The sequence below is a fragment of the Zonotrichia leucophrys genome, chromosome 4 (genome assembly GCF_028769735.1).
Source record: "Zonotrichia leucophrys gambelii isolate GWCS_2022_RI chromosome 4, RI_Zleu_2.0, whole genome shotgun sequence".
NCBI lineage: Eukaryota > Metazoa > Chordata > Aves > Passeriformes > Passerellidae > Zonotrichia > Zonotrichia leucophrys.
In genome coordinates this window covers 1,037,541-1,063,447 of record NC_088173.1, presented here as the reverse complement: position 1 = coordinate 1,063,447, position 25,907 = coordinate 1,037,541, and the positions used below count along the sequence as shown (strand labels likewise).

The window sequence follows — 25,907 nt, the reverse complement described above, 5'->3', positions numbered from 1 at the left end:
TTCACATTCTGTGCACCTCAGAGAAAGAAAAAACAATTCTTATCTCATTTACTGCTCCTGTGTTTTGGAGCAAGTGGAATGCATTGTGGAAGACTGTTTACCTGAAGGGAATTGGTAAATGGATTCTGATGTGAGTGTTTTGATTCATTGACCAATGGAACCCATGTTTGTGTGTCAGGACTCTGGGCTGACAGTCACAAGATTCTGGGCAGTTTTGTTGGGTTGAGTGCTTGTGTAGTTTCAATTTAGATGTAGTGTAATATAGTATAGAATAGTATAGTATAGTAAAGTAATTCATTAGCCTTCTGATATCAATGGAGTCAGATGCATCATTTCTCCCCATCGTCGGGGTTGCCTTGATTTTCTGATATTCATTAACGATTGTTACATACGGAAACTTAATTTTTGGCCCACAGAATCCTGAAGCAACTAATTGTTGGCAGTTTGGGAGAGTGTTCTGGGAGCCCACCTCTTCCCTGGTGCTCCTCTGTATCTGAGCATCTGTGGTTGACCACAGCCAGAGACAGGATATTCAGTGAGATGGGGCTTTAGCCAGACTCACACAGACTTTTTTACACAAAAATGTACTTCCCACAAGTTGAAAGTTATTAATTTTTATTAAGCCTAATCAGCTGGAATGATCAAATCAAGGGGCAACATCCAGAAATTCAGACTGCTTATAAACACTTGATCCTACGCCTAGAAATGAAAAATACAGATACATAGCTCAGTATTTCTACAATTCACTGACAAAAGACCTTTTTATTTCTTGCAAGAAGAGACTTTTGATAGTGCCTAAATAATAAAGAGTAGGTGGAAGGTAAGACTGAAAATACCTACTGATAAAATACATACATCAGAATGCATTTATTAGTCAGGATGGCTGCTCAGACACTGACTAAACTCTTCAAGGAAAAGGCAGGCCCAAACCCACTCCAGAGCAAATATGAGAAATGACCATCACTCCCATTACTTCAAAGAAAGGGAAATTAACATTACAAAGTATGTGAGCCCTTCTTGCTGTTCGTGCTCCACAGGCTGCATTCAGACATTGGGTTTTCCTGGATCTGTTTCTATAGTTTCTGATAAAGATGCACCATGAAGATTCTGGATAATGAACATAAACCCTGCTCCTTTCAAGGAACAGAGCAATTGTTAGGAACAAATACACAGCTCTACTACTCTCAAAATCCATCTCTTTATGTCATATTAGACCTAATAATCCAAAGACTAAAAATGACAGGGACTGCCTGATCCAAACTCTGAAAGACTGCAACAAGGAAAATTTGTCTGACGAGTCTATAGTAACATTCCAACAACTGTATTAAGAATGCTTGAAAAAGTTCTCAAGAAGCCATTTAGTTTACTACCAATTTTGAATATAGCTATAATCCTAGAGATATTAATCCAATTTGTACTTAAAACCCTCCTATGAATGAGATCAGACCATTTATCTAGGCAATCCATCCCAATGCTTCACTGCTTTCAGCCTTTCCAACTCTTTCTTAATGTGTAGTCTAAATATTTATTGCTACTAAAGCCTCAAAAGTTTCAGGTATCAGGACAGAGAACAAAGGGGAAATGAGATTAAGAAATTGTACAGATTCATTCCTAAAAATTTCATTAATACTTGGCAGTTCCTGCATTTTAAATCAACTAATATTGTATGTAGATATCAGTACTGACTCTATGAATCAGAGAAAATTTAGCTGCCTGAATTATAGATTGCTTTTAGTAAATCACAATCATCAGGAATATTTAATTCCCATCAGCTTTAATAAAATTTTTAGCCTGTATCAATTTACCAAGCTTCTCCACAGAAACAATGAAAACACTCTTAGGTTTATTTTTTTTCTTTTTTTAAGAAGACTCCACACAGTTTGACAGCTCACAATTTTGGTATCTTTCAGATAACACTTGAGTTAAAAGACACACTGCTATACACTCAAGAATAGCATTTACATGATTTTAACATTCCTGCTGACAAGTTGCTGATTAACTGCATAGATGAAGAACAGAATTTTTCCAAAGCAATAATTTTGTTTACCTGAAGAAATCTGAATGACATACCTTTTAGTTTAGTGTAGGCATGGAGAACAGGATCAGCAGAAACCATACACGGCCACCACGGGAAGCCAGACACTTTGGACCACACTAGATCTCCTATATTATACTTCAACAGATGGACTTTTTCCTCTTTGATGGTACTCTGAGTTTGATCTCTCTTAGCAGGAGCCTTAAAAAGAAAAAAAGAAAAGCCAAACTGATCATCTTTTTTTCAGATATGCATCAGGGGTAATAGAAGGAGGAAAATAAGAAATAGTTCAAAAAAAGTGCTGTCATGTTTGCTAGTAAACAATAATTGCATTTCATGTGTAATGAAAACCTTAAAGTTTAAGTCATAGCTTTTGTTTTCTAAAAGTGAAAAAAATCCACATTCCAATTACAGTTTTGTTTTTAATTAGAAATATTGGCAAGTAAGCTGTGGTTTGCCTTTGTCTTTTCAAATAACTTCTGAGAGACCATCAGGAAGGCTTAATTTGATTTCAAATACATTACCTAAGCACTGGATGAAGATGTGGAAAAGTCAACCTCCCTCTGTACTTAATATTATTAATCAAGTTAAGTGCTATACACACAAATGTACTATTAGATTAAACAAAAAACCAAAACCAAACAAACCCCCCAGACTAGAACAGACTGAAATATTTGTCTTTATGTCTGAATAGAAACTACAGAAATAACCAGTTTTAAAACCCCAAGCCCTCCATCTTTCAGCTCTTTTTTCACATACTGAGAACTTGTAACATGAACCATTCCCCACATACTTTTGTGAGATTTTTTTCTGTTCCAGTTCTAACAGTAGACATTTGTGAGTGCTCCATTGATGCTGTAAAGCTATTTTAGCTATTGGAAAACAATTACAGAACTATTTCCACTTCAAGGGATAGATTTAGCTACAAGGGTGTTTCATGTTCTCCTATGACAGACACATTTTTACTACATAATAAAGTTCAGCAACACAGACATTATTCACCAACTAAAACCATTTCACAGAGTTAGCTGCATTTTGTCTCTTTGGATTCATTTGTTATATTTGATATAAATAGAGTGCACCTTTATCTAGGTAAGCATTAACTCTGGAAAAAAGCACAGAAGGTATCTCATTACAAACCTATCACGTATTTTATTAAATCACGTATTTTGAATCTCCTTTTTAATTTTCTAGTACTAAATTTATATGCAACATTTATCATTCATCTTGTATAATACCAGCTCATCATTCAGAAGGCAGTTAAAATTAATTAGAAGAGGCAAGAGGAAAGAAAGAAGACACTTAAGAGAGCAAAAATCTAGAATTTATAAACCAGTACTTGGAGCATTATGCTGAATCAGAGTAAGTCACTTTACCTTGTACCTATTTTCAAATCCAGCAAATACTCCCATAAATAATAACACATTATATTCCAAACACAAACAACTAAAATCTCTGATGTGCTGCAACTGCATAGAGATTTATTTGCAACTCAAACATGGAGAGGTACATCCAGTCAAATCCCCTAAAACTCAATGTACTTAGAAATCAGTTTCTCAAAGCTTTTAAAACTCTGCTTGGTAAACGTACATGAAGCCATGTCCTCTGATTGCTAGGGACAATTACTCATCCAGTGATTCAGCTTTTCTGGTGAATTCAGACTTGGTTCATGTGACTCCAGCTGGAGCTACATTCCCATGGCTCAAGGTTTTTGGCTCTCTGAGGATTCTCTAAGACTGTCAGAAAACCCCTTCTGTGAGCTTGCCTCAAGTCCAGCACTCTCAACAGACCTAAGAGATTCCAAGCAGATGTGAAAAATCAAATGCTCTTTCTAGCAGTTAACAATGATGTGAAAAGTTATGCTTAAAAGCCAAAACTTAAGAAGCCCATATGTCAGGGGCAGGTCTGGAAAAACATTAATCCTAACACAACAAACCAACTTCAGCATTTCAGCTGAAGAGGTAGGATGGAATTTTTTTTCAATGAATCAACTTTTCAGAAATGTGAAAGTTACTCAGGAGTCTGAAACTCATTTTTAATTTATGACTCCCTGTATTCTTCAGAAAGTGCAACTAAGCTACAAAGATTTATGACTCTAGTCTGAGAAGGAGCTGGCTGGAATAATGACAAGGCTCTAGCAGTGCTTCTAACTCCAGCATAACATAAAAGGGGTGGCAGTACAGGGGAGAATACCACATTCCAATGTGTCTACAAGCACTTCACAAAATTTTAGAACAGCCCAGAATACTTTTACTATACTAGATCCTGATAAAAAAAATGACAGGCTCAGATAAAACCTGCAAGGTTTATCTGTGGTGGGTTTGACGTACTTAGGTTTTTTTCTATTGATAAAACATTCATACTTCAACAGAATGGCAAAATACAGCACAGCATTCGATATCCATGGAGCTCTCATATGAGATTTTTAAGAAGTTTACAGAAAACATCACCACTTGCTCACTTCCATCTTACCTTCCCACACCATTCTGGTTTAGTTTGATTTTCTCATTCTGGGAATTGCTCTGATGTATTCCATAGGTATCCCAACAGTAAACAATGAGGTGCAATTCCTGGCATGCACTTTGGACATGCAGCTGTAGGACACCAACAGTTTATTCAATACTCCTTCTCAGAAACATTTTTGCAAACCAAATGCAGGCACATGCTCAGATTTCACAGTCATATGTATAGATTTTACTTCAGTATCCAGGTAGGGTTATTTTAATTATTAATACAAGGGCGAAAAAAATAATTTCTAAACAAATTTGCCACCCAATCCCCTCTCTTCTCATACACTGAGGACTGAAGCTCCTTTATAAGACACTTGTATTCTCTGCATTTTTAAAGAATAGGAGATCACTGTCAAGTTACAAAATGGTATAGAAGAAAAGCAATTCAGCTTGCAGTTTATTTTTCCTCCCAAAGGAAACAGAAATTGTTGTTTAGGGAAGTCTCAACTCCTAACAATATGTGGTCAGACAGAAGCACAGTCCTGTGGGCTGTGTGAGTGCAGGGAAGAAGAGCAGAAGAAAGCAGGGAACATCTCCTGCCAGACCTGACCAATTCTTCCTGCAATGACATTTAAGCAAACAAATTAAGATGGGAAATTCCTGGTTCACAACACATCTGTAAAAAAAAGGGAAGATCACACAAAATCAAACTATTTTAAAATACCTTCCTCTCAAATTTTGGCTCCTTTGTGTCTTTTTCATAACTTCTTTGTTCTTGAAATTGTTCTCATTTGTAATTAGATCTCCTACCCATTAATGTCAGCAGCCTCCCTGCGCTGCAGAGGAGCACAAAACACTCTCTGGTTCTGCCACTGCTAAGGAAGTCTAGAGTGCCCTGCATACGCCCCATCCCATTACCTTTAACTGCAGTTTTGCCAGAATTAAAACCATTTAATTGCAGAACTTCCTTGAGCTTTCCATCCTTAGTTACAGGCAAGCTCTGCAGCCTGAGGAGCTCCCCCCTCAGTCACCCCAGCCCCAAACTTTAAACCAGCTACACTAAACATCAGAAGGAGACAGCTTGGGATCAGAGTACTTTTCTACTTTAAGGAATTTGAGGATTTTGTTCCTCTTTCAAACGGGAGACTGCAGAGAATTTACAAAGATGGGCAGTGCTGAGGTGGAGGTGATGACTCCCACAGAGACTAATCCTAACACTGGATACACAAACCATTCCACAGGCTTTGCACTACTCAGGATGGCAGACACTGAATGTCCTGACTTTCTGCAGCAATGAAACAATTGCTTGGAAAGGCAGCTAGATGGACTTCAAGTTTATTTTGTCCAGGAGGATGTGGAATGTGAAAATTAAGGAAGTCCTTTACAGCAACTGAGTTTCCCTTTGAGAAATTATGACTAGAGGAGAAGCAGCATCCTCAAAAACTCATCTGGGCCATCAGCTGCAGTAGGCTGAGAAGAACTGAAAAATAAAACAAAAATTTAACATGCTTTTCCTCTTTCCTTAACATATGACAGATTTGTTTGTCATTCCCTCAGCACTTTCACAGGCAATGAGTGACAGGCAGATTGACAAGAATTCACAACACTGCTGTCAGCATTCTACCAGCCCAAAGAAGAGCCTTGGCCACAGAAAACACTAGTATTTAATTAACTTTGGCTACATTTGCTCAAAAAAATCCAATCAACTACTATTTAGTTCTAATCCGCTTGAATATGATGAGACAAGAACACACCATGAATAATAGGTCATTTCAAAGTTTAAAAGTATCTTTAAATTACCAGAACCAAACTCATTTAAGGACAGCATCTTTACTGCATAGAGAGCTTTAGGTTTGTTTGTCGACTCTGCTATGCAAACACCATGATGAGTGCTTAGTAAACAAGGGAGAAAAGGTAGATTTTTAAAAAACACCTAGAAGGCTTATTAGATGGTGCCAGATTGAGATTACTTTATCCCTTTTAAAAGTACACAGTGGTGTTCTGGGTGTATTTCAGCTATTTTGTGTGTATATGCTCTTGTGCACACATATGCAAGGAATTATAACCCTTCAAAATTACTGAAAATTACCTTTAGCATCAAAGAACTGCTACATCACTATATAAACTTAAAAAGCTATAGAAATCATAAAAAAAAAGTCTTCTGCTGACTGTCACAAAGGGATTAGACAATGTTGAGAACTGGTGAAGTTCTCAAGTCTCCACAACACTGTAAGAATTTAAGACTGGACAAAAAAAGTATGAACCATTAAGACAAGTGAAGACAGTAAATGTTCTTTTCTGAATAATGTTACTAGGAAGTACATATTGAACAGCTTAAGCTGCAGATATCTGGTATTTCCGTTTTCATTTTCACTCTGTACCAAAGAACTTCCACTTTCACTATAGCAGAGGGCTCTGCTACAAACACAGACTGCTGGAGGTCCAGCTGCAGGCCAGGAGAAAAACAAAGCTCCTCACATTACAAAGAAACTAAACCAAAATAACCAAGGCCCCTAAACAGAATATATACAATTAAAATGCATTCTGAATTGAAGTTAGAACATACAAACTTAGTCAAAGCTATTTCCTTCCTATGGAAAAAAATAAGATTTACTATGGAAAAAGCTAAGACTGGTTGCTGACCAAACACACATTATTTTTCTCTTCCTGCTATCTACTTGTGCTGTGCTTTGCCAGCTAAAACTCCTACTGTCTCTCATGATTCTGCGTAATGAAAATAAAAGTGAAAATGTTTTGTTTTGTCTTCCCTGTCTATCAGCACAGATAGAGAACTAAGGAAATGGTAGTACAAAAAATATTCCTTTCAGAGGTTCAGGAGAGGTGGTTGGTGTTTCTAGAGAAGAAGAGAGCAACAGAACAGAAAATAAAATTTTTGTAATATTTTACTGCTTGAATTCCCCAATGACTAAGGATATCATAACCTAAAAAAACAACAAACCAAAGTAACAGGACAACAATCCCGTGCCTTCCTTCCTCCAAATACCACAATAACAATTATGTGCTCGCTTAGTGAAAAATTCAGGAATTTCATATGCCAAAAGACAAATCCACATTCAGTCTTCAGCCCGAGGCACGCAGGGATGCAGGTACTGTCCCCAAGAGTGACGTTTTGTCATCTCAGGGAGAAATGGCTGTTTCTCACTCTGTGACTGGGGACAAAAATCTCATTAAATCAAATCACTTCAAACCCCAAAACTACAACTACAGCTGATCAAAAGCAGTGCAAACTCCTCTGGATGTACTATTGTTTCAAATAACAAATGTGGCAACTTAAGTCTCATTCTATGTCATCATTCTATGGGATTCTGCCTGTAAAAATACAGTATCCTCCCAGCCCTAACTGCCTAAGTGGTTTTAAATTTTTAAGATTATAATGCACACATTATAGTGAATCTGTTTATCCCCAAAGGACCTGAGAGGCCCTATTTTTATTCCAGCATCTCCCATATTCTAGGATGCAGGGGAGTATATTCAGATAGTATGACAAGTGACTGAATATATTAAGAATTAAACTAAAGCTTCTTCACTTGTTATATTCTGTTCACTACCTAATGGAAGAATGCTGTGCAATTACATACTTGCAAACCATTGCCTACAGAGAGAATGTTTCAGGCAGAAGAGTAAAGAGTAAACCAGAACTTCACAAGATTAAGGAAAAATGTGGAATTATTGCTACAAAATGGAGAAGGATGAAGAAACCAAGAAGGAAGCAGTGCACTGGCAAAGTTTTATATTCCATCTTCCGTAAAAGAAGAGGACACTACAACAGAGCATTCAAAAGACTGCAGCTCCCAAAAGGCCATTGCATCCATATCTGCACAATTAAATCTGCAACAACCTCATAAAATATACAGTGAGGTAAAGACTGCTGAGGGGGAAGAGGACATGAAATGTCTACATCAGAACAGAAAAACAAACAAACTCTATTCTGAACTGGCTTGTTAAGTTTTTTAATTTGTAATTCTTTTATACCAAACTAGAGATTTAACTAAAATCTTATAAATTCAATTTTGAGAGCAATTACATTAAATGTATTTCATCAAGTTACCTTTCACTTTCTTTTATTACTAACCACTTACTTAATTTTTTCTATTACTAAAAGGGGGTCAAATCTGACAGTGTGAAAAATTATGTTTGCAGAAGACAGTATATTCTTATCTTCCTGCCACAACCCAGATTATTTTTTTTTTCCTTCAACATGCTTAGATGGTAAAGCTATAAAATAATGTAAAAAAAATGCTGAAGAAAATCACTGCAGATCTGAAAACTCTTCTGTGCTGGCTGAGGCTGTTTGAACCACATATTAAGTTTTATCACAATGGGTTTGTTTCCTCCATTTCTTCCCACAAACTCATCCAAAGCAGATAGTGAACAGCAGGCTGAGTGTCACCATGCAGGACGCTTCTCTCCAGGAGGGAAAGTAAACAAAAGACAATAAAATTCATTGAAGTTTAGACAGGGATGTATGGTTTTTTTCAGAATGTAGGTTGCGGATTTTAAAACAAGACAGAAGTTCAAATTTGTCTTTCAAATCAAGCAGTAAACTCCTGGTTCCATTTCAAATTTTTTTTTTTTCTGGCTTTGGTTCCCTCATTAGCAAGTCTCTAGCAGATGAGAAAATTCCATTTAAAAGCAAATCTGTCTACTGAAATCAGTCTTCCTTTACCCAAACACTATATAAGCAAGTATTTCAGACATAAACTTTAAATGATATTTTAGTAACTAGGACACAACTCTTCTTTCAGAGTAAAGAGCTGAAGAGAAACAGACTCAATCACTCACAGATTCAGTAAAACGTGAGATCTGGAGCACTTCCCAATCCTCAGTTTTTCTTAAAAATATGGAGATTAGTTTCTTTCAGCTGTTTTACTGAATTTCTGCATTTTCATTTAGATTACCTCCTAAATTTTAAGTTACTGGCTTATTAATGAAAGGTTTTATGTTTCAGAAATTTAAACTAGATAATGTTTGATCACAATGAACATGCCCATCTTTTATAATGTGTATTAGAAAAAGATTTCTCCCTATATCCTGTGTATCTGACCTTCACCCACCCTCAAAGGTTTAAACTTTTGATGTGGTATCTGGGTATGAAAGACAGTGTGGATACAAGATGCTACAGAAATCTGTAAAAACATAACTGCAGAGCCATGAGGAACTCTGGCATGAGAAATGATTATTTCTGAACAATTTCCATATGAACTTCACACAGGATAACAGAGTGAAAGCTAAATCATCTCAGCATACCTACAGATTTTCAGAATGCCACATCCATATGTAGCTTGTTATCTGCATGTTCAAGATGCAAGAATGTTATCTACATTCTTCAAGATCAGAATCTGTAACAGAACCTTATCTTTAGCACTCTTCTACACCCTTAGAGAGCTTGCCCAGGACACTTTCTGAACAGGTGTCCTCCTCCTGGCAGCTCACAGACACCCAGGACAGCATGGGTACACATTCTGAATCCTAATATTGCCAGAAAACTGAAAAACCCAAGTCTGGACAGCACCGCCTAAAGGCCACTGGATTTACAGGACACTTTTCTGGAGAAGGCAGAGACTTCTCTCTGCCTTTCTTTTCTTAATAACAAGAACACTTCTGAAGGCAGCTGACTAAGCTTAAACAGAACAAACAATTATTGGGCATAAAAGGGCTCTGTTAGTTGACTAATATTTTGACATAGTCCAAGTATTACTTTGCTTTAGAGATCAGATCTTTAAAATAAATTCCCATACCTAAAAGCAGGCACAAGAACTTTCACAAGTTCTCCTGTTCCATTCACCTAGCAGGGCCTTCTCTTCTACAGATAAAATGCCAAATCAGTGGTGAAAAGCCTGAGACAGGTGGGGGAAGACAACCAAGAAAATCCTGAACATTACCTTAACTTGGCAATGCTGAAGCTTATTTCTGAAACATCCCTTATTTCCAGCAATAAAAACCTACAGAAAGCCTGGGAAACCCCAACCCCATATGAATATTGAAATAGGGCAATCTTTGCAGTCCAAAATAATGATGAACATAACCAAAGTGCTGTCAATTCTAGCAGAACTAAGATCCCAAATTGTTTCACTTCACCACAAGCATCCACAACATACACTCAAGTTGACATTTATTTACCAAACTAACAAAACAGCAAAAAATAAACAAAATCAAGCTTTTCTAGCATTAGTTGCTGCTATGAGATCACAAATTCCCTTCTCACACAAGCACAGCAGGGCTTGTTTAACAAAGATATACACAAGACTCAGTTTTCCCTCTTCCAGGGAGCTTTCAAAATAGTAATTTTTAAAAACAGTTCTTCTGAGAAGGGAATTAATTTCTGATTATTGAAATTATACAGTTTTAGCTACTACTATTTTATGATGCATGGGAGCACAACTCCTGTGAATACCTATAACTTTAGATATTCACAAAAAGCAAAAATATAAGCTAGCCCAGTTGGATCTCTTTATTTATAATAGAAAGATGATGAAAGATGGTAATAGACAAACATAAAATTACTGTCTGTGGACAAAGACCTCTTTTGGAGAACCTGAAGTTCATCTGCCCTACATAAAATCCACTCTAAAACAAGGAAACTTGTAAAGGAGGTTGAACTCACTGCTCCAAGACAGATCAAAATATTTTGCTTTTGCTACTTTGCCTAAGGGTTACTACAAAATATCTTTCTTTCTTGACAGAAGGGGGCTATAAGGGCCAGAAATTACATCTGGTACAGATCACTAATGTTTCCCAAATATCTGCCTGTAAATCCATCCAAGTAACACAACCCTAAACTGCAGATCTAACTCCTTGCTACATGTGAGACTTACACATGCATTATTTTGGTTAAGCAGAACACTGAGCAGAGCAAGAGAAAGGCTAAAAAACTCCAAACAAACAATGAAACAAGCAGCAAATTCCTTGCCAAACCAACCTATAGTGGTCAATACAGGAGGAGGAAAAGGAAAAGCTGAGATTTTAAATCATTTAAATCATAACATTACCTGTGCAACAACTGACAATAAATCTGGTCAGCTTATTAAACCAGAAACTGCCATTAATCTCTCAACACCATCTGCTGCTGACATGTAAAGGGATGTTAGTTCTTCCAAAGATGGCTTACTCACCACTTTACTTCATCTGTCATGTCCACCATAATGCCCAAAAGACCAAAATAAAAAAGCTCTGGAATGCACAAACCAATGACAAATATGAAAAAATGCAAGAGATGCCGACATTCTTTGAATTGACTTAGTACATCTGGTCAGCTCTTTTCTACAGAAACCTGGCTCAGTATTCAGAAGCAGTCAGGAATCAATAATATGCTAAGTATTATTCATAATGAAAAATAATGAAATTGAGAACAATATAGAAAATCATTAACATGCCACTGTATGCATTCACAAGATATTTATATTTTGAATGTCCTCTATTGTTCTGGTTCCTTATTCTAAAATAAACAAGACAGCAGAACCCAAAGGGCAGCACAGTGCAGAAACAGGGTAACACAAAGTAGCATTCTGGAATTGCTTCTAAAATACGTGGAACAACACACCAGTACTGGACAAGCTGAAATTCAAAACAGAGCAGGTTTTTGAGAAATCTACACAATGACCAGTAAGAGAAGTCCATGATCCGTATTTCTGTTATTATGGCAGAATCTAGCAAAACAAGTAAGCAGCAAATTGAAAAGGTGAAAGAGCTGCTTTATTGCCCTGTTACTGCAGGTACTGGATGCAAGAAGCTCACACTGGCTCAAAAAGAAGCTGAGGCCTCCTTCCATGGATTCAGCCATCTACAGCCATTAAACACAAAGTCAGCAGCTCCAGAAACCTCTGAGTCACAAACTGCTGCAGGCTGAGCAGATCCAAAAGGAGCATCACTCTGTGATTTGCAGTATCTGCACTCCCCATTGTGCCTCCTCCACTGAACCCTACCCCGAGCTGAGGTGCTGAATTAAATGGCTCCTTGATCCACCTCGGTAGTGCTATTCTTAGACAGTATTTTTGTCAACACTTCAAGATATTACTTCACATACTCCATTTGGATTCTCCCACCAATGTATTTATGAAGAGAGAGGACAAAAAATGTGTTTAAGGAACACTTATTGGGACAACAGTTTTACGTAAAAAATGCACTTAAATCAGCTACTTTTACATACAAGAACAAGAAGTCTGGTATGGAAAGCCTGAACAAATACTCAGGTTTTCTGCAATTAATTTTGTAGCCACTCTGAGAATACTCACAGCTTCTAATCACCCCTCAAACCAGTACAATGAACAAATGGTTCTTTAAGATACTTTCCCAATGAGGCGTTAAAAAAAAAAGCAATTTAAGTACTGAAGTAACAATTACTGCTGCACATCATGAGCTGCTTAGCACTAACAAGTTCTCAAGGCTTAGCTAGATTTAATCTTTTACTAAGGGCTAATGCAAAACAGTACTTCAGAAACTCTTCCAAAAAGGGTAAGAAGTAATTTCTATGGTTTCTGAAGAGATTTCTAGGATTAGTCCTTCTCCTTTGGGATCCTGGTGACATCAGCCAGACAGCCTGTGTCATCACTTGCCTGAAGACAGGATCTGATACCTCAAGACAGTCTATTAAAAAGAAAAACATAACTGGGTTAATTTTATCCTACGACTACAGATCCTGACTCCTGTGACAGCTTAGCTGCACATTTTGTCACAGGTACAGTAACTGTACTTTACCAGGAATTCCTAACAACTGATGATAAGAAACAGTCAAGTCCTTCTCCTGAAAACACATATTTTACTTGCTTTTATTTTTGAAATTAAGACAAAATGAGCAATCTTGGGGTGTGTCTGTACCATCTGCAATGGGATAATAAAACATTCAATGAACTCAGTTCTCCAATATTATAAAGGGAACTTGTTGCTTTGTGCTGGCCTCTACCTGATTAGGTGCAAACATCAGAGAAATATCATCACCTTCAGTAGTCCCCAGCTTCCTGTATTTAGTTACCACAGACACTATTAGAAGATCATCCTCAGACTGTTTCAGTTCTACCCCCATTGGGTTTTTAAATCTTTGCCAGTATGTAGATATTGGATATAAGGGAGCTAGCCAGAAAGTTTTTCTCTGTGAAGGTGAAATGGCAACATAAACATATGACAAGGACTAGTGGAATTTCTCCAGCAATTTGCATTTGCCCCCCATGTAGCTACTGCAAGGTCATTACAGGCCATACATATCCTGCAGAGAGAGAGTAAAAACCTGCCAAGTTTCTGGTATAATACTAGAAGAGAACTACATGAAAAGTGGCTAGGAAGCTATGTGGAAGGTAAAGTTTTTGGACCATGTACATGTATTACACAGCTGGAAACCTTAAACTAGCAAGTAGAGCAGATGTGGACTTCCAGGTTTGTTCTGGACACAGTGCTGCTGCTTTTGTGAGCTACTGCAGCCGTGCTGGGAAGCCAGGCCAGGAAGCCCAGCCAAAAGGGCAAAGTGCCACTTGTAAGCCCATCCCAGCTTCTGCAGAGCGAGCTCGGATGTGCCAGGATCACAGACTGGGCTGCTCCCACGGTCAGAGAGCACAGACCTACCCAGGGACCCCCAGCATGGGAGCTGCACATGTATGTACTCTCTGTTTCCCATAGAAACCCTGCATTGCTCTAGGGATCAGTCTGGGATTACTTCATATTAATCTATGAAATAAACCTCTGCTGCTTTCCTCCAAACAGGATTGCTTCGCTTCTAACATGAGCAATGAGTAAGAAAATCTAGTGAAAATAGTGACTTGAAAGCAGTCAGGACAAATCCCAGTTCCAGGGTGGCACATGAGCAGCTCCAGGAGCCCACGATTCTGGCACTGATGCAAACCTGTAACATGTGATACCCAGCACCCATAACCCAGAATGTCCAGGGGTGCACTGCCTCGGCTTTAGAGCTGTGCAACAAAGCCTTATCATGAGAGGCCTGGATTTTAAAGTCAACTCCTCAGGTGGAGAGAAGAAGGGTGAAAAGGAGGAGGAAAGAGGCACAGGTTGGACCACTTCATCTCCTTTACCCTGGGAAAATGGAAGCAGTACAGCTGTTTCTCAGAGGCCTGGAAAAGCTGGTGGTTATCAACAGAAATCTAACATGAGAGCTGGGCAGATCACATTTACTCCCAGCTGAAAACTAACTCACAGACAATGTTTTAAATAGCTTTCATTTCTGTTAACAAAAGATGCTCAAACAACAAGAACCCAACAGCAGAGCACTGGAACATTTGTTACATGATATGCCTCTCACCTCAGTGCAATAGTAATCTGCTATGTCCATCAGACAGAGATCTAATTACCCTACACAAAAGGCAGCATTTGAAACATGGTGATTTTTGTTAAATCAAAAGAGTAAGAGGCTGGACAACAAGAAATTCAGAGAGAAACCAGATGAAAAATAAAACCAGGCAAACAGGTTCTGCATTAACATGTAACCTACAATAAACAGGTACCTGAGTGCAAAATGAATCAGCTTTTACTCTAAGGATATTTACCTAATTTCCACTTTGCAGCCACAATCAGCCACATAAAACCACAGTATTATGCACTAACATTAAGGCTTTGGATGCTGGCCATGGAGTTTCAGGCTAGAGCCTGAAACCAAAGAACACTGATACTAAGCCATTACAGTTATCATCACAGAAAACTCATGTATGTCACAAGCCTGACAAGTACACACAGACAAACATTTGCAAAATCTCCTTCACATGTTCCCTCGTATTTGTTTTTCCTTATTTTAAACCTGCACAGTTGCAAACCCTCCCTGTGAAAGAAAAGCCCCAGGTTTTTTACAATCAAGGAGTTATAAAATAACATCTTGCAACCTTTAAATGCTTCTCCTTTTGACCTTTGTGCTTTCAAGTGCACTATGCTAGGAAAAAAAAGAAGCCAGAAGTGGGACCCTGTGTTTCAAACTCTCTGAAAAGAGCAGGGTTGCAATATTGCAAGGGCTGAGGTGCAGCAGGGGGTTGGACAACCAGTGTAAAGGGCTTCAGAATCAACTGCATTTGTTGACATATTCAGTATCACCACCTCCTTCTGAAAAAAAGCAAAATAACAAACCCACACAAATATGCTTCAGTTGTCGATGCTATTAAACATGCCCCCTTTTAGTCCAATTTACCCTTATTAACAATGAGCTGGACAAAGAATTACTCAAAATATCAACTCTGCCCATACCTTTTACCCTGACTAATGAGTCAGGAAAGTCTGAACCAGTTAGTGTTAAAACACTCTCCTTAACTAAATTAAAGACAACAAACTCTTGAACAACATTCCTGAAAACATGAGTATTGATAATTTTAGCATAAATCACACATTCAAACCATAAACAAACGATAAATATTTCTGATACCTAGAAACACATTTACCCAGTTCTGTGAACTCATTTATTATTTAGTTTTATTGAAAAGAACTGCAAATAAAATCAGCAATACAGCAACTATGTTTCTTCTCTGTATGTGTGACCTTGGAAGAAAGTAACAGCCAACAGGGCTGTGTTAATGGCAGGACTGGATGGTCTTAGAGACATTTTTCAGCCCACAAGTCCATGATTAACTGCAGCTGACAGAAAACCATAATATAGGTTCTGTGTTTAAGGTGTGCAAAACCAGAACCTTTCAACAATGCAAACCATTCATTAACATTCACCATTGTTATACAACACCATTCTGAATTATTCACTGAGAAACTTAATATACATAGAAGTATCCCTGCTATGTAGGGTTTTTCCTCTGAGATGAAGTTATTGCAAACCACATTCCTTTAAATGGAGTCTTGCAATAAAAGCTAAATAAAGGGGGAAAGGGTTCCCAGCAGAATTCTTATTTACAACTTGGTAAGGCAAATTAAAAAAGCTTAAACATTTCTGCCAATGTTTAAAAGAAGTAAAAAACCAAAGAGCTTGACCACAAAACTAATGACACCAAACACAAGACGTAGATATTTTCAATTAAAATAAGTCACTGGGTTAAAGCAAGCAAAACCAGCTCTTTTCAGATCACAAACAGGCAAGGGGAATACGTTCCAATTGCCAAAATCTGATGGCAAAGAGGCCTGCTGATCAGCCAGCTGACTGCTGAGTACGTTTTTCTTTTAATTCAGAACCAGAAATAGAGAAAAAGGAAGGTTTCTTTTCTGAAACATCTGCTTATTAAGAAGCCATAATACCTCATTCTCCAGGAGTTAAAGGTCACCTCTACCTCAGTTTCCTTGCTCAGGTGCACATTGTGACTAAGTCTCGGCTACAAGTCTAGAGGAAATTTCTGTTTCATACATCACATACTTCCACATGCCCTGATTTGCTCTGGTGACTTACTTTACTGATATGGAAACTGAATTTATGGGGTATTCCTATCCTGGGGAAGAAACAGGTACCAGAACTAGAGTGCATCTGTTCTTTTTTTGAGACAAAGAGAGGCATAAACTATTACTCCCCCCATTTGTGAGGCACCTAACTAAATGCCTGAAGATGAGCATACAAACACTGAAACTCCTGTATGATTAATAAACCTCACAAAACACAGAAAACATGAAAAAAAAAAAGTACTACCTTCTTTTCAGTGGTGCTTGAAGTCTTTGACACTAAAGCTGTTTCAACAAGACCCTGCTCAAGTAAGGAGTCATATTTTATGCTTCTTTTTCTGCTTCTCCTCTCCTTGTTTGCTGGCTTTTGTTCATTTTCCTCTGACTGAGACACATCTGCACCATTGTCTCCGCAAATGGAGGACTCAAAAAGAGGCTTCCCATTCATGTAGGTTTTAGTGATTTTCAGCTTTATTTCTGGAGAGCCATTCTTGATAGGAGTAGTGTTGGGGGGTGTTCCAACTCCCTTTATTTCCTGAGGTTCAAAGCGCAGCTTGGCATCCTGGGCCCCGGACTCGCCATTAAACACCCGGGAGGTCAGATCTTTCAATTTATCAGCTGGAATAAATGGAAGAGTCTCATGGCCATTATATTTTTGCATGACACCTTCCTGTAGAGTGGCAGAAAGTTGTGCTTTGCCCAAGTAGACGGAACATTCACGATTCACTTCACAATTCTGAGGTTTCCCATTGGTATTTCCAAGGATTTCTGGTACCTGCTTCATTTTGATGCAGTTAATTTTTTGAGTTAACAGTTGAGAACTTCTTTTGATGCTAAAGTCCATTCAGCCCAGATGTTTCCAGTCTTACACTGCTATATTAAGACAAAAAGACAAAAAAAATTTTTAACAATAAATGTCAAAAGCTATTAAGTACTCAGATAGACATCAGCACTAATATAAAACTCAATGTACTTCATTAGACTTTTACTAAAAAAAGCTTTGTTTACAAATCTTCCAAGGCAAAATGCCTCAGTATCTGTTAATATGCATTACAAAAAAATTCCAAGAAAAACAGATCTATGAATCATCAATTTTATTAAATTGAAAGTGGAAAGCAAAATCACAGCTTTCATTTTAACAATTTGTTAACCATCTACAGCATGAGCGTTGCTTACAATAGCTACACAAAGGTACTGCACTATATAAAACAGATAAGAGGTTAGACCTAAGATAGTATAATTGTTAACAACATAAACCAGATGAGTTTATCTCCAAGAGGCTGTGCCAGCACAGAAAGCCCCCAGGCTGTGTTCCTGTAGCACCTACACTATGGACAGCAGCATCACAGCTTCCCTTCCTCCCTCTCCAAACTTCAACCATCCATCAAAACACACCCCCTGCAGAAACACCACAGCTCAGACACTCTCCAGACATTTCTCAAAGCATTCTGGCTGTAAGAATGAATAAAGAGTGAGTCTTTTGGGCCAGGAACACCAGCCCCCTGGGAAACAACTAACCCATCAGGCTAGTGACCATACTGGACAAAATTTAAATGATCAAAACAACTCCTGGAATTTCAGATTTTTCATGGCAGCAATATCATCTAACACCCACTTTTCATACAGAAATTTGCAAACATACAACAAGCTAAAACTGCAATATCTTCTGCCCTAAACAGGTTCTACAAGGGTTCTAAAAGCTAACCCTGCCTATCTCACATTACACCACCGTAGCAAACAAATCAGTCTGGCAGAATGACTCCTTTGTGCTCCTAAAGATGATGGTTTCAATTTTTAAAATTCACCTGCATAGATTCTTCATATAACTGGGTCCAATATATACACAATATAGAAAAATACACCATCAGAAATATTATGAAAGCTCAGCACAATAATCATCATATCCATGCTCAAGGTAACCAATTTCATGTATGATTAAGTCCAAGGACTGCCACATCGAATCAAAATTTCATCAGATCTTGTCTCACGTGCTCCCAAAAAAGTGCAGCAAAAACCATGATGAATAGCTATTGAATTGTCAGTTGCTATGGTAGAAATCACTTCTGAATCTCACCTTATTTATTAATGCACACAGTTATAATGCTTACAACTGGCATATTCCTCCAACTTGCATTTTTGATAGCTCCTACATCAGGAGTAGCAATGTAAACATGTTCATAACTGAGCACTGCTGCAGCCTGCCAAACCTTCTTAAGGATGTCAAGCTTGAATTCAAAGCAGCTGACGAACATGAAACCTTTTCATTTACAAAGATGCAGAAAAAAATTAAAAATCATTAACTCCATCTCTCCTTAGCAAGTGGTGCCATCTCCCTAACACACTGCTTTAAAATATCTACAAGATAAAAGGGTGTCTTTCCACACAAGCTATATAGACTCATTTGAGAGATGAAAACCCTTCTCCCTCCAGGCACAAACAGCAGCCTGAAAATCTGGCATTAAACAAGGCAAGGACAGCAAGTGTACCTGAACTCCAAGTGAATCTGCAAGAGAAAAAATTCTCATTTTTCTTTAGCCAGATGAAATCAGAATTATCAATAAAATCTCTGATAAAACGACTAGAAAGCAGCCAACTATATTAACTCTTCTTAAGAGGAATCAGAGATAAAAGGAAACTCAAAACTCAATCAGAACAGAATAAATTACTAAACCTAAAGGGAACTCATGTCCTTTCACGGTATATTCTCTGAAAACATGGACATGAGACAAACTCTCAGCCCAGTTAATAACACGGCAGTGTTTCACGTGTGATTCAGCAGATTTAACTGAAATCACATTTCTCATAAGAAACAACTAGTGACAAATTCTATAAATCTCTGGGCAAAAGGCGAACCTGCTGGGAAGCACATCACACAGTTACAGAGAGCAAAAGTCCTTAGAAAACCCAGCAAAACCAAGAACAAAACAACCAAACCAGCGGTCTGTTGCTAAATCTGTACTTCCTTGGCAGGGATCCCTAAGGGAGCAAAGCAGAGATGGGATTTGGGCATCCAAGTTCCGAATTCCCTGCGGCCGCTGCGCCCCCCAGTGGGCGCCGGGCTCGGCGCGGCTCCTCCCGGCCCAGGATGGATCCATAAACTGATCAGGGCATGGATGGATTTCTGCACATCGGGCCAGCTGTATCTTCTAATCCACACTGTGCTGCTGAATTAGAAATCTTACTCTCATCACATACGTCGTGAAGCTACAAGGTCATCAAGCTTGAGGCACGCCTCCAAAAAAAGCAGTGAATAATCCAGTGAGACTGTTACTGGTGCACTCCATCTCAGGACATTGATGAATTAGAATGGGTATCTCAAGAATGTCAAAACATAAAAATTGCCATAGTCACAGAAGAACTTAGGCTGGAAGGGATTTCCTCACATCATCTATTCCCACCTCATGCTTAAACCTGATCAAACTTCTCAAGGCCTTGCCTGAACAATGACCCACAGATAATCAACTCAAAAACTATGGCTTAAAAAGAAATCAAGTTATTGTCTTTCTAGCTAATAAACCCAACAGTATACACTCCATACCACAAAAACTAAACAAACCAACCAACAAAAAACCCAAACCAAACCAAAAGTACCAATAAGTGAAAGACCCTGAACTTATATAGCAGTTACCTTGATTTGCTAGATCCATCTGAAGATACCCAGATTTCAAGAACTTCAGTGAGTGAAGGTTCAGTTAATGACTCAGTAATACAGGTCACTAAAAACAGCTGAAAGCACTGAAAAAGGCTTCTCAAATCACTGAAGCCAAGAGACAACAAATCCAGGAGTAATACTGGTAAAAGGAGGAAGTTAATGTACCCACAACAACTGTAAATGGGAAAATGAAGACAAAGGCAGTAATTTGAAACTGTACGATATCAGAACCAGGAGATACAGATTATAAAACATGGGAAATAGACCATGTTTGTACAAAGATCTAATGGAACAAATGAGTAAAGGCTTAAAGTAAGAGGCAGAATAATGGGCTAAGATAACAGATGTGAGTACCTAACAGAAAATATAGTCCCATGGGGAGATGAGACATCTAGACAGCAATTTGCAGGTTAGTCACCATCTCTAGGACAACCAGTGGGATGGAAATTAGTGATACACATCTCAGTCCTCCTTGCAAAAAATAAGCTACATTGTGGGGTCTGGGTAAAAGAAAGAAAATCTACACATGGGAATAACAAAGGGTTTCAGGGAAGAAGATCAAAATTGAAGTCAGGTACATTTTGCTATACAAAACTTCATAGCGACACTATAAGAAGAAGAAAAAGGACCAGGCCCTTTGTGAGAGGAGGGGACAGAGCAGGAAAGAAGGGGCAAGGAGAAAATAGCCACCAACCAAGCAGTGCTGCTGTGAGTCTGGAATTAATGCAAGGAGATCTAGAAGACAAGACATGAAGGAATGAAATAAGATAGATCACAGACAAGATCGAGTTGATTCAAGTTGTAAGAGTAAGGTCCTGAAGCAGCTGAACATACAATTAGATTTGGAGCTAAAATCATGTGCACTCATGCTGGACCACGGTATCACACAGGAGCAAAAGCCATCCCTTATCTTTTTCTAGATGACTCTGTATCCATTGAAAAGGCAAAGGGGGGAGGGCAGGGAAAGGAAGGGGACAAAAGCATCACACGCTAGTAGCAGCTAATGGGCTTAAGCCAGTATCGTCCCACACTGAATGTCTGGTGACCCAACAAGTACCATTTTCACTAACAAAGGGGAAAAAACATTATAACCAGGAGTCTGCTGAATAAACATGATTATTTTGGCTTGTGAACCAAAAGCTTTCAGCGTGGAAAAGATTTCTTATCAGATGAAGGTCTCTAGAATTTTTAATCAGACAATGACAACTGGACAATCCTTGCAGTGGCTTTGTACACATGTTCATACTAAAAAACCAGGTTCTATATAAGGCAAACTATCTTGCAGACATTTTAAATCATGCATTAATTACTTGAAAGTTCATCATCTGACAGGAGTCATGAGTCAAACGCAGTTAGTGTGCATGTCAGATTCCTCCTTCACTGGCCAAGCCACTATCATTTATGGGATATTTATTAGCCATTTCTTCCACATCTGCTGTAATTTCAGAGATGCTTTTCCAGTGTGTCAGAAAGAATGGAGTACTCCATTCCTTTCAATTCTGCCAAAGGGAGGGATCTGAGGAAGTAACCATCAACAAGCATCTCTATTAAATATCACTTTTTTTTCATCTAAGGGTTTTCTTACTCTGGTGAATTACCTGGGGCAGGCACAGGGAGGTGGGGGAAAGAAGGGAGGATGACAAACTTCAATACAAATTCACAGTAAGAGAACTTCATCCATTAAAGCTATTTTTATTACCTACCAATAAGGCTTTCAGCTGGCACTAAAAAGCTAATAGTTGGCTGCTGCTTTTTTGTGTTAAGATTGCTTTCTGGTAAGTGTTCTCCATTGTCTTGTCAATTTTAAGACAAAAGGTTATTCCTATTTTCAGATCAGAATGAGAGAGAAAATACTTAACGAGATTAAGAAGGTTACAACACTTTTTCTGCTAATACATTTGAAAACTTGAGTATGCTTACTCATATTATCTTGTATAAAACCCCTAAAATATCAAATAGGAGTAGATGAGTATTTACTCTTGTGTAGTACACTATAATTGTTCTTCACTGCATTAAAACAATGAAAAATTAATACAGGATCTAAATATAATTTTATTTTAGAAGAAAACACAACTAAAAATTGCATTGCAAGATTGCCAAAAGTTGTCAGAAACCAGTTCTAGCCAGAAAATTCAAAAACAGTATCTCTCATGAAGAAATCCTTTACTGTAGTAGCTGAGATAGGATTGAAAATAAATATATCAAAACCTTTCTAAAAATTTATGAATCTTAGGAAAATTTTTTAAAAAGCATCCCTCCAAAGAAGACTATTTTTAATGTAAAAGCACTTGAAGTAAAGACTTCATTAATATTGCAGAAGATACAACAAGATAAAGGACATTTTCAAAATTCCGCGGAAAAAGTTAGTGTATTTACAGTTGCACTTACTACCCAATATTACCTACAACCAAATATTGTTCTTGGGAAAAAAAAAAAAAGTATCTATCTTTTAAAATTTGTTTTAAATTTGTTTTGGATTCGCTTTTTTTTTCCCCCTAATGGATAAAATTTCTGAATTTCAATGACATAGCCTATTTTCATGAACCAAAACAACCATTTACTCCCTTATTATTAAGACAATTAGTGATACCAACTTGGGCATTTAACAACTGTAAAATGAAAAGCAATTCTTCCCTTTAAATCCACTTGCTACTGCAGAAAGCAAGCTTACAAAATGGATGGACTTGCTTTCTTGTCCTTCCTTGGGAAAAGCTTTTGCAACCAACCCTTTCACGTGGACAAGGCTAGAAGTGTCTGTAAGAGGATTCCTCTCCATTAGTTCCTTTTCTTAAAATCACAGAAATATTTTTTCCACTGCTGCAGAAATTTTATGTTGTCAGTTCCACTCAACACTGCTGGAGGTGAGTGAAGCAATGAGATACATTTGAGTAAAATCAAATTCTTCATAGATGTTGTAATTTTGTCTGAAGAGACTACACACACCACTGTGGTGGGACCACAGATCAAACAGAAAGGAATGGCTTCTCCTCTGCACATAAGCAGGGAGGACACCGGTGCCTAAAACGGTAGAAACTAGTGAATATACCACCAGTATTTAATAAATACAAAAAGGCAGCCCCCAAACCTGAGACCTTCCTGTGTCCTGGAGAGCTCCAAAGAGAATGGTCCCTCTCCAGCAAAACAGGACTTCACAATTCAGTACTTGCTCAGTTTATGTCTTTGTTCACCAATGAAACGAGGTCTCTCCCTGTCTTTCAGGCGGCTCAGAGATGTGCACCTGGCATCTGCATAGCTTGGGAACAAAGAACCAAACACAATCACACACAATCTCAAATAGCACAGCACTTCAGTGCAGAGCTCCTTATTTATACTGCTTTTTCACCTGGTCTAACACTACTTTAATTTCCTATACCTTTTTTAATCCCACTGGCTTTTTTTTAGTCAGCATCCCACCCCTACTCCTTGCACCACGCTTTCAGGATCTGGATCCTCTGGCTTACATAATATTCACTGCAGCAGATAAACACACTATAATCTGTTTTCTCTTCACTGTGGCCACTGATTTTGCTCTTATTCCCATATGTAGTTGTGACAGCACAGCAATTGCCTGAAGCTTCTCCAAGAGAATCATGAAAATTTCTGGTTGTTTGAATTATGAGGGAATTCAAGGAAGGGAAGATCAAACCTGGGATGACACCACAAAATGTTATAGACAATGAATCAAATTGCAGTGTTAACAAGATGTTATCTGCTACACCTCTACAGAAATCAGTGTTTCCCAGATCTGACCAGACAGCAGCTAACTAATCCAGAGGCTACAATCATTTTGTCTAGACCCTGACAAGTCTGCTATCTTTGTCTACCACAGCATTAAAACTGTTCATCCAAGTGGGTGCATTTAAATGCCAGAAGCACACTTGGTGCCTTGGAATCATTCTAGGAAGTGGCAGTGACACTGGAGACATGTGAGGCTTTGCCAACACCAGGAAGGCCCAGCTGTATGGACACAGAGAGGGCAAAATAATCCTGGAGCAGCATTTGGCCACATCTTCTGCTGTTTACAGAAGCAGCAATACACTGCACTCATAGTGTACCTCTCTGATGTGGACAGGTAATGTGTACAAATAGCTGATTTCTTTCACCCAGTAAATTCAGCTTCACATCTCACGGCATTAGGTAAAGATCTGGAGGGTAAAGGTCTGAGGGTAAAGGTAATTAATCCTGACTCCACAGCACTACAGAATTTAACTCACAGATATGCACCATTCACTAAAAACAGCACACGCCCACATCTGAATGGAACTGACTATAATGTGATCCTGGCCATACTGTGCTAATTCAGATCTCCTTCACACAGACCATAACCAGTTACATGCAACTACATTAATAATTCTATCAATGTATTTCCTTGAGGCAAAACACACACACAGAGGGAACTGGAAGATGTATGCCAGGAACACTGAAGCAAGGCCTGAGACTTCAGACATTAGACACTCTTCAAACAAACCCAAATACTTGCTATGAAGTGGCCTTTCTGGTTTGGACATTACTTGAAGCACTTCCCTGTGCTGGAGATTTACCATGCTCCTGCCAAAATGCATTACCATCATTCTCAGAGCTCTTAATTCCTTTTTTATTTCTTTTGCTGCATCTACATCAAAAATCTCTCAGAAAGTGATTAGTGTAACTGTTAGAGGTAAAAGGTCTGGAATTTGAGTTTCTGTAGATAAAGAGTACCTTATCCATTCCACTTGAAGACAGAAAGATAAAACACTTCCCTGTCTAACAAACCAATTCCTTCCTGTCCACTTTCCAAAACTTCTGGGTAGAGAGGTTTACAGTGGGTATCTCCTGCAATTTTTTGCTTTCCTTTCAGCACAGTACTAGCTTTGTGCATTACTTCACTGTCTTATCAAATTTAGTTCTTTAGACAAATTGTGTTGTACATACTTCTCATGGGAAAATCTAGCTCTGACTGTAGAAATAAGTAGTGTTAAGCAATTGTAGCTGCTCTTCTTATTTGCAGAGTTTCTGAAGGCTCAGCTATCACTACCATTTTGAGCCAGGCTTTCACGTGATGAATAGATATTGCACACCTACTTTCAGCTACACATTTTATGACTGGAACTTGTTTTTTGCACTACTCTGAATTTCAGTCACATTCCACATTTAATCCCAGCATTTGTTTCTAGTCTGTTCAGGAGTACTACTAGAAACCAGCTTCTGAGTCTGCATTTTGCACTCACAGAAAAATCACAACATTAATTTCATTCTGAAGAATTTGATTGAAAGTTGTTGGCAAGCACTCCATATAGGGAAATGATCCATATTCACCTCTTTCACCCTACACTGTGCTACAAGGTTCATACTTTGGCTTAAATCCCTCTGGCTTTATTATCAGACTAGAATCTAGGCATTCTTTACTACAGAGAGAACTCCCCAGTTTAGATGTTTCACAGTGCCAGTGCAGTCAGGATCTTTGCTCCAATGG

General features: G+C 38.3%; 1 protein-coding gene across 9 annotated transcripts in view; it reads right to left on the bottom strand.

The window, feature by feature from the left end:
- The window catches only part of NSD2 (nuclear receptor binding SET domain protein 2), a 99,996-nt gene that overhangs the window by 42,634 nt on the left and 31,455 nt on the right, over positions 1–25,907 (bottom strand). For 8 of the 9 annotated variants that reach the window (XM_064710186.1, XM_064710183.1, XM_064710185.1 and 5 more), the window contains 2 exons: positions 17,051–17,676; positions 2,071–2,236 (listed from right to left, as the gene is read on the bottom strand). In XM_064710186.1, coding sequence (XP_064566256.1) covers positions 2,071–2,236; positions 17,051–17,647 — 763 coding nt within the window. In that variant the 5' untranslated portion in view covers positions 17,648–17,676. The remainder of the gene's footprint in view (positions 1–2,070; positions 2,237–17,050; positions 17,677–25,907) is intronic. The other variant, XM_064710187.1, reaches the window with a different exon arrangement.